At 47.2% G+C, this 9,366-nt stretch overlaps 2 protein-coding genes across 2 annotated transcripts; one reads left to right on the top strand and one right to left on the bottom strand.

Moving 5' to 3' along the window:
• Positions 1 to 533: 533 nt before the first annotated feature.
• LOC135542973 (uncharacterized) lies at positions 534 to 4,454 on the bottom strand. The gene is made up of 8 exons (XM_064970096.1): positions 3,985 to 4,454; positions 3,691 to 3,839; positions 3,487 to 3,589; positions 2,533 to 3,296; positions 1,880 to 1,982; positions 1,624 to 1,778; positions 1,428 to 1,530; positions 534 to 1,026 (listed from the first exon to the last, which is right to left on the bottom strand). Exons 1-8 carry the CDS (start codon positions 4,452 to 4,454, stop codon positions 534 to 536), a joined length of 2,340 nt encoding a protein of 779 aa, XP_064826168.1.
• A 3,310-nt stretch (positions 4,455 to 7,764) lies between these two features.
• LOC135543012 (nuclear receptor subfamily 0 group B member 1-like) lies at positions 7,765 to 9,075 on the top strand. Its single transcript, XM_064970116.1, has 2 exons — positions 7,765 to 8,389; positions 8,667 to 9,075. The coding sequence occupies exons 1-2, from the start codon at positions 7,837 to 7,839 to the stop codon at positions 8,906 to 8,908; spliced, it is 795 nt and encodes a 264-aa protein (XP_064826188.1). The 5' UTR covers positions 7,765 to 7,836; the 3' UTR covers positions 8,909 to 9,075.
• Positions 9,076 to 9,366: the final 291 nt, after the last annotated feature.

The following is a 9,366-nucleotide window of genomic DNA, read 5'->3' as shown; positions in this document are numbered from 1 at the left end:
AGCTTTTCGACTTTAGCCTTAAAGGAGTGCAAATCATAATATGGACGTGCCCTTGTCCTTGTAATCCTGAGAGTTTCACTCTGAAACCAGACTAGAAAAGTTATATGAAAATATAGTTGCAGTTCGCCTAGTTTCATGGTCAGTTTGTGAGTTCAAAAGCAAAGATGCTCCTAGACAGAGAGAGGAGAGAATCCAACAACTAGACAATTCCTATGTCCAAGGATTCACAAACTGTCATCATGCATGTACATCACAAAACGACTGAAACAGGTGGCTAATACAACATTCAGTCACAATTTCTTTTCAATTTTATTTTGATAATGCATCATTAATGTAGAATCTTCAAAGACAATGAGCAGAGAAAGCTAGCTCTTGGAGGCCATTACTTGGTAGGCAACTCTATAAGAACATGGAATAGGCCAGGGAAAAGGTCTGTTCAAAAGGCATAATATGAACAAAATCAGATTTCACAAAGCAGGAGAACATTTTGTGCAACATGTCAGCAACATATTCTGTCCATGAGCAGAAACTGGTCAGGATAAAATACATGGGTGGTGTGAGGAGGTCATGGGGAAGGATAAAAGACAAGGGTGGTGTGAGGAGGTCACTGGGCAGGATAAAATACATGGGGGTGGTGGGGTGAGGAGGTCACTGGGCAGGATAAAAGACATGGGCGGTGTGAGGAGGTCACTGGGCAGGATAAAAGACATGGGTGGTGGCGGGGTGAGGAGGTCACTGGGCAGGATAAAAGACATGGGTGGTAGTGGGGTGAGGAGGTCACTGGGCAGGATAAAAGACATGGGTGGTGGCGGGGTGAGGACGTCACTGGGCAGGATATAATACATGGGTGGTGTGAGGAGGTCACTGGGGAGGATAATAGACATGGGTGGTGTGAGGAGGTCACTAGGCAGGATAAAATACATGCGTGGTGTGAGGAGGTCACTGGGCAGGATAAAATACATGGGTGGTGTGAGGAGGTCACTGGGCAGAAAAAAATACATGGGTGGTGGTGGGGTGCGGAGGTCACTGGGCAGGATAAAATACATGGGTGATGTGAGGTGAGGAGGTGACTGGGCAGGATAAAATACATGGGTGAGGTGAGGAGGTGACTGGGCAGGATAAAATACATGGGTGGTTTGAGGTGAGGAGGTCACTGGGCAGGATAAAAGACATGGTTGGTGTGAGGAGGTCACTGGGCAGGATAAAATACATGGGTGGTGGTGGGGTGAGGAGGTCACTGGGCAGGATAAAATACATGGGTGGTGGTGGGGTGAGGAGGTCACTGGGCAGGATAAAATACATGGGTGGTGTGAGGAGGTCACTGGGCAGGATAAAATACATGGGTGGTTTGAGGTGAGGAGGTCACTGGGCAGGATAAAAGACATGGGTGGTGTGAGGTGAGGAGGTGACTGGGCAGGATAAAATACATGGGTGGTGTGAGGAGGTCACTGGGCAGGAGAAAATACATGGTTGGTGTGAGGAGGTCACTGGGCAGGATAAAATGCATGGGTGGTGTGAGGTGAGGGGTCACTGGGCAGGATAGAATACATGGGTGGTGTGAGGAGAGAAGGTCACTGGGCAGGATAAAATACATGGGTGAGGTCACTGGGCAGGATAAAATACATGGGTGGTTTGAGGTGAGGAGGTCACTGGGCAGGATAAAAGACATGGTTGGTGTGAGGAGGTCACTGGGCAGGATAAAATACATGGGTGGTGGTGGGGTGAGGAGGTCACTGGGCAGGATAAAATACATGGGTGGTGGTGGGGTGAGGAGGTCACTGGGCAGGATAAAATACATGGGTGGTGTGAGGAGTTCACTGGGCAGGATAAAATACATGGGTGGTTTGAGGTGAGGAGGTCACTGGGCTGGATAAAATACATGGGTGGGGTGAGGAGGTCACTGGGCAGGATAAAATACATGGGTGGTGTGAGGAGGTCACTGTGCAGGATAAAATACATGGGTGGTGTGAGGCGAGGGGTCACTGGGCAGGATAAAATACATGGATGGTGTGAGGTGAGAAGGTCACTGGGCAGGATAAAATACATGGGTGGTGTGAGGAGGTCACTGGGCAGGATAAAATACATGGGTGGTGTGAGGAGGTCACTGGGCAGGATAAAATACATGGGTGGTGTGAGGTGAAGGGTCACTGGGCAGGATAAAATACATGGGTGGTGTAAGGTGAGGAGGTCAATGGGCAGAATAAAAGACATGGGTGCTGTGAGGTGAGGAGGTCACTGGGCAGGATAAAATACATGGGTGGTTTGAGGTGAGGAGGTCACTGGGCTGGATAAAATACATGGGTGGTTTGAGGTGAGGAGGTCACTGGGCAGGAGAAAATACATGGGTGGTGTGAGGTGAGGGGTCACTGGGCAGGATAAAATACATGGGTGGTGTGAGGAGGTCACTGGGCAGGATAAAATACATGGTTGGTGTGAGGAGGTCACTGGGCAGGATAAAATACATGGGTGGTGTGAGGTGAGGGGTCACTGGGCAGGATAAAATACATGGGTGGTGTGAGGTGAGAAGGTCACTGGGCAGGATAAAATACATGGTTGGTGTGAGGAGGTCACTGGGCAGGATAAAATACATGGGTTGTGGTGGGGTGAGGAGGTCACTGGGCAGTATAATATACATGGGTGGTGGTGGGGTGAGGAGTTCACTGGGCAGGGTAAAATACATGGGTGGGGTGAGGAGGTCAATAGGCAGGATAAAATACATGGGTGGTGGTGGGGTGAGGTCGTCACTGGGCAGGATAAAATACATGGGTGTTGGTGGGGTGAGGAGGTCACTGGGCAAGGTAAAATACATGGGTGGGGTGAGGAGGTCAATAGGCAGGATAAAATACATGGGTGGTGGTGAGGTGAGGAGGTCACTGGGCAGGGTAAAATACATGGGTGGGGTGAGGAGGTCAATAGGCAGGATAAAATACATGGGTGGTGGTGGGGTGAGGTCGTCACTGGGCAGGATAAAATACATGGGTGGTGGTGGGGTGAGGAGGTCACTGGGCAGGATAAAAGACATGGGTGGTGTGAGGAGGTCACTGGGCAGGATAAAATACATGGTTGGTGTGAGGAGGTCACTGGGCAGGATAGAATACAATGGGTGGTGGGGTGAGGAGGTCACTGGGCAGGATAAAATACATGGGTGGTTTGAGGTGAGGAGGTCACTGGGCAGGATAAAATACATGGGTGGCGGTGGGTTGAGGAGGTCACTGGGCAGGATAAAATACATGGGTGGTGGTGGGGTGAGGAGGTCACTGGGCAGGATAAAATACATAGGTGGTGTGAGGAGGTCACTGGGCAGGATAAAATACATGGGTGGTTTGAGGTGAGGAGATCACTGGGCTGGATAAAATACATGGGTGGGGTGAGGAGGTCACTGGGCAGGATAAAAGACATGGGTGGTGGTGGGGTGAGGAGGTCACTGGGCAGGATAAAAGACATGGGTGGTGTGAGGTGAGGAGGTGACTGGGCAGGATAAAATACATGGGTGGTGTGAGGAGGTCACTGGGCAGGATAAAATACATGGTTGGTGTGAGGAGTTCACTGGGCAGGATAAAATACATGGGTGGTGTGAGGTGAGGGGTCACTGGGCAGGATAAAATACATGGGTGGTGTGAGGTGAGAAGGTCACTGGGCAGGATAAAATACATGGGTGAGGTGAGGAGGTGACTGGGCAGGATAAAATACATGGGTGGTTTGAGGTGAGGAGGTCACTGGGCAGGATAAAAGACATGGTTGGTGTGAGGAGGTCACTGGGCAGGATAAAATACATGGGTGGTGGTGGGGTGAGGAGGTCACTGGGCAGGATAAAATACATGGGTGGTGTGAGGAGGTCACTGGGCAGGATAAAATACATGGGTGGTTTGAGGTGAGGAGGTCAGTGGGCTGGATAAAATACATGGGTGGGGTGATGAGGTCACTGGGCAGGATAAAAGACATGGGTGGTGTGAGGTGAGGAGGTGACTGGGCAGGATAAAATACATGGGTGGTGTGAGGAGGTCACTGGGCAGGATAAAATACATGGGTGGTGTGAGGAGGTCACTGGGCAGGATAAAATACATGGGTGGTGTGAGGTGAAGGGTCACTGGGCAGGATAAAATACATGGGTGGTTTGAGGTGAGGAGGTCACTGGGCTGGATAAAATACATGGGTGGGGTGAGGAGGTCACTGGGCAGGATAAAAGACATGGGTGGTGGTGGGGTGAGGAGGTCACTGGGCAGTATAAAATACATGGGTGGTGGTGGGGTGAGGGGGTCACTGGGCAGGATAAAAGACATGGTTGGTGTGAGGAGGTCGCTGGGCAGGATAAAATACATGGGTTGTGGTGGGGTGAGGAGGTCACTGGGCAGTATAAAATACATGGGTGGTGGTGGGGTGAGGAGGTCACTGGGCAGGATAAAATACATGGGTGGTGGTGGGGTGAGGAGGTCAAGGGGCAGGATAAAATACATGGGTGGTGTGAGGTGAGGAGGTCACTGGGCAGGGTAAAATACATGGGTGGGGTGAGGAGGTCAATAGGCAGGATAAAATACATGGGTGGTGGTGGGGTGAGGAGGTCACTGGGCAGGATAAAATACATGGGTGGTGGTGGGGTGAGGAGGTCACTGGGCAGGATAAAAGACATGGGTGGTGTGAGGAGGTCACTGGGCAGGATAAAATACATGGTTGGTGTGAGGAGGTCACTGGGCAGGATAAAATACAATGGGTGGTGGGGTGAGGAGGTCACTGGGCAGGATAAAATACATGGGTGGTGGTGGGGTGAGGGGGTCACTGGGCAGGATAAAATACATGGGTGGTGGTGGGGTGAGGAGGTCACTGGGCAGGATAAAATACATGGGTGGGGTAAGGAGGTCACTGGGCAGGATAAAATAAATGGGTGTTGTGAGGAGGTCACTGGGCAGGATAAAATACATGGGTGGTTTGAGGTGAGGAGGTCACTGGGCTGGATAAAATACATGGGTGGGGTGAGGTCGTCACTGGGCAGGATAAAATACATGGGTGGTGGTGGGGTGAGGAGGTCACTGGGCAGGATAAAAGACATGGGTGGTGTGAGGAGGTCACTGGGCAGGATAAAATACATGGGTGGTGTGAGGAGGTCACTGGGCAGAATAAAATACATGAGTGATGTGAGGAGGTCACTGGGCAGAATAAAATACATGGGTGGTGTGAGGAGGTCACTGGGCAGAATAAAATACATGGGTGGTGTTAGTAGGTCACTGGGCAGAATAAAATACATGGGTTGGGGTGTGGAGGAGAAGAACAGTTTCGTGAAGGTTGTTTACACGACTCTGTCCTTGATCTATGCCTTGGAACAAAAATATTCATTTTCAAGGAAATCAACTGTGAGAGTTTCTCTTTTGTGAATAATATTGTAAACCCCACCAAAGTACATGCTTTCATCGGCTGCTACACCATAGCCTTGAGGAAAAAGTCAGAGGAAAAACAGCCTGCCTTGATATCATTTTCCAAACAGGCCAGCGAATCAATCATCTTTTATAATCTCCTCAAAGAGAGGATGACATCAGTGTTCCCTTCAAGACGTCTGTGTTGTTCTGTCACATCTGGTTCTGTCAAACCTAATGCTGTGAGTGACCCTGAACTTCAGGACTTTCATGATAGTTCTTCATTTGTGCTTTTGATTACAACCTTTTGTTCCCAGAGAGTGACCCAGACAGTCAGACATTCACTGACGGTGACACAGGCGGGTGAAATATGTTGACAGTGTGTCATAGTGGGTTGTTGTCATGCAACACTGCTGATGTTTGGCATCAGTTTTAGGAGGGAAAGAGTTACCCAGTGACACACACTCAAACAGATGTCATGACACACTTCTCAATTCACATTATTGACATTGGTTATTTCTGAAAACTCCACTTCGAAGGAAAACTTTTCACCTGTATGTCGAATCAGACGATGAAAAAATGGACACTCCAATGACTTTTGAATTCTTTTACAATGCTTATTTCTCCCTAATCGCTACAAATGAAATTAGATCTTGAACATGCTGTGCGGGCCGCCCTATACCCCAGGAAAGCAGAGGACAAGATATCTTGATTCTCTTTGAACTCAGGTCTACCTTCCAAATGAGGGCCTTACAATGAGAATAAGGATGACATTGACGGGTGTCTAGACAGGAACCTTGCCTGCAGACATGGCAACAAACCCATCGCCTATGAAATGTCAAAGTACACAGCTGCACATAAAGCTTCGCCTCTGGAATCCAATTGATATTTGAAGGAAGAAGATGCTCCGGTCTCAGAGATAATTACCTGGTATTGAGTTCTGGTGCGCAGGTATTCTTCAGTTGTTGTTAAGTTACTAGGTGGAAGATGCCACAGAGTCAGGGTCAAGGTGCGTCTCGGTGGTGCGGATCAGGTGCGTTTTCCATTATCGAAGCCTGAGGTCACTAATTGAGGTCTGAAAGCTTGTAAGACCTGATGCAGTGACCTAACAAACAAACAGAAATGTAGCACCACTCGGATATTGTCACATTGCCCAGAATTTCATTGAACATGTGGCAACAAGTCTTCTAGAAGGGGACAATTCCTTGTATTGGTCTCTTCTCTCTCAGTGGTTTTGGAATACCTTCCCACACAAGGCCATAACTATTCACACAAGGCCACAACTATTCACACAAGGCCATAACTATTCACACAAGGCCATAACTATTCACACAAGGCCACAACTATTCACACAAGGCCATAACTATTCACACAAGGCCACAGAGGGGGAGCGAAAAACAGAGAGAGAGAAAGAGAGAGAGAGAAAGAGAGAGAGAGAGAAAGAAAGAGAAAGTTTTTTTGCTCTTCCTAGAGCTGTCCGCCCGGTCAAACTGAGCAATAGGGGGAGAAGGGCCTTGTTGAGGGAGGTGACCAAGAACGTGATAGTCACTCTGACAGAGCTCCAGAGTTCCTCTGTGGAGGTGGGAGAACCTTCCAGAAGGACAACCATCTCTGCAGCACTCCACCAATCAGGCCTTTGTGGTAGTGACCAGACAGAAGCCACTCCTCAGTAAAAGGCACATGACAGCCCACTTGGAGTTTTCAAAAAGGCACCTAAAAGACTCTCAGAACATGAGAAACAAGAGTCTGATGAAACCAAGATTGAACTCTTTGGCCTGAATGCCAAGTGTCATGTCTGGAGGAAACCTGGCACCATCCCTACGGTGAAGCATGGTGTTGGCAGCATCATCCTGTGGGGAAATGTTTCAGTGGCAGGGCCTGGGAGACTAGTCAGGATTGAGGGAAAGATGAACAGAGCCAAGTACAGAGAGATCCTTGATGAAAACCTGTTCCAGAGCACTCAGGACCTCAGACTGGGACGAAGATTCACCTTCCAACAGGACAACAACGCTAAGCACACAGCCAAGACAATGCAGGAGTGGCTTCGGGACAAATATCTGAATGTCCTTGGGTGGCCAAGCCAGAGCCCAGACTTGAACCCAATCAAAAATCTCTGGAGAGACCTGAAAATGTAATCAATTTTAAGGCTGTAACATATCAAAATTTGGAAAAAGTGAAGGGGTCTGAATACTTTCCGAACGCACCATATTTCCTAAATAATTAGAAAATCTAATTCAGGGTGTATTTTGCATAATCCAGAAATTGGCTATTGTACTGTATGAAACCACTTTGGATTTTGGTGGCAACTGGCTGTCTGGCGGCAACTGGCTGTCTGGCTCCCTCTAGTCGTGCGCATGTGAAGAACTGTGTGGGCGGTGTCGTCGAATATTTAAAAAGTCTAAACAAGTTGTCAATGAGGAGGAAGGAAATATAAAACCTCACCTTCCACGTCGCCAGGGTTGTATTCGCCAGCTATCAACAGAAGGACAGGATGGCTTGCTATGACAGCTGCCAGTGCCTCGGCGAAAGGGGACAAAGAAGCATCCTTTACAGCATTTTGAAAAACGACAACCAACCGAATCAGCATTCACAGGGGCGGGCGAGGTTGGCGGTCCCGCAACAGCAGCCTTGTTCGTGTGGATCTAAGAAGAAAGTGGTTCTCCGTTCTCCCCAGACAACGTGTAAAGCAGCGTCCGCAGCGCTTTTAAAAACGCTGAAGTTTGTTAAAAATGTACTTTGTTTTCGGGAACTTCCAGCGGAGGACCAGTTACAGCTCGTGCGCAACAGCTGGGCTCAGCTGCTCGTTTTGGGCATGGCGCAGGACTTGATCGACTTCGAGACCATGGAGACGCCAGAACTCAGTATGTTACAGAACATACTAACCAGCGGACAAGGAAGACAGGAGACTGCGTACGGGCGCAGTGGCCAAGGCGTTTCTCTCACTGATGTCCAAGGAATACAAATGTTTTTGAGTAAATGTTGGGGACTGGACATCAGCACCAAAGAATATGCATATTTAAAGGGAGCCATTCTCTTCAATCCAGGTTTGTTAAACAACTGGTTTTATGGTGTATTTACTAGTTTTATTATTATTAGCAAGCCTATTATTATCATTATATTTGTTTTTGTTATTATTTTTATTATAATAATGATCATCATAATTATTATTATTGTTTTGCTAATTATTATCATTATTATTAGTAGTCTATTATTATTATTATTTTATGAATGGTTTATTATTAACTATGCGACTATTTTTGACTCGTTTGAGTTTCACCTTCAAAGTTTCTGATTTTAACTTCCATTTTATTCACTCCTTAGACATTGCAGAGCTCCGGTGTCAAAGCTACATTCAGGCACTGCAGAGCGAAGCGCATCAAGCCCTTAGTGAATATGTGAAAGTCAGTCACCGAAGAGACTCTACAAGGTTCACTAAACTATTCATCGCGCTCTCCATGCTACGGTCCATCAATGCAAACGTCGTGGCTGGACTTTTCTTCAAACCTGTCATCGGCACGGTCAGCATGAATGAACTTCTGCTCGAGATGTTTTACGGAAAATAGACTGAATAAACTGTTTAAAGACTGAACACAGACAGAGCTGTGGACTGGACTGGAGGCTGAACAGAATAGCAACAGGCATGTGTATACTATAGGGTTGCTATCCATATGTATTTATTTTGCTATAACACATCCTATTTTTGTAAAATAAAAGTGTTTGCTGAACTTTGCATGTTGTTATTTCAGTTTATCAACCAATATAATCTTTTTTTATTTTATTATAACCTACAATTATGTCTAATAACAGCCCCATAATACATTCAATCTTATTTGATTGCAATACATTACCTAGATAATGCTGACATAGCCCATAATACATTCAATCTTATTTGATTGCAATACATTACCTAGGTAATGCTGACATAGCCCATAATACATTCAATCATATTTGATTGCAATACATTACCTAGATAATGCTGACATAGCCCATAATACATTCAATCTTATTTGATTGCAATACA

This window comes from Oncorhynchus masou, chromosome 7, assembly GCF_036934945.1.
Source record: "Oncorhynchus masou masou isolate Uvic2021 chromosome 7, UVic_Omas_1.1, whole genome shotgun sequence".
Classification (NCBI taxonomy): Eukaryota; Metazoa; Chordata; class Actinopteri; order Salmoniformes; family Salmonidae; genus Oncorhynchus; species Oncorhynchus masou.
This window is presented reverse-complemented; position numbering and strand designations above follow the sequence as displayed.

Excerpts from the sequence above, each read along its gene's own strand:
- LOC135543012 (XM_064970116.1), top strand. The coding sequence starts at position 7,837 with ATGGCTTGCTATGACAGCTGCCAGTGCCTCGGCGAAAGGGGACAAAGA. Across the intron at positions 8,390-8,666 it reads AGCCATTCTCTTCAATCCAG|ACATTGCAGAGCTCCGGTGT; the intron begins GTTTGTTAAACA and ends TTCACTCCTTAG.
- LOC135542973 (XM_064970096.1), bottom strand. The coding sequence starts at position 4,454 with ATGTATTTTATCCTGCCCCTTGACCTCCTCACCCCACCACCACCCATG. Across the intron at positions 3,840-3,984 it reads GACCTCCTCACACCACCCAT|TGACCTCCTCACACCACCCA; the intron begins GTATTTTATCCT and ends TATCCTGCCCAG. Across the intron at positions 1,531-1,623 it reads CCTCACCTCAAACCACCCAT|TGACCCCTCACCTCACACCA; the intron begins GTATTTTATCCT and ends TATCCTGCCCAG.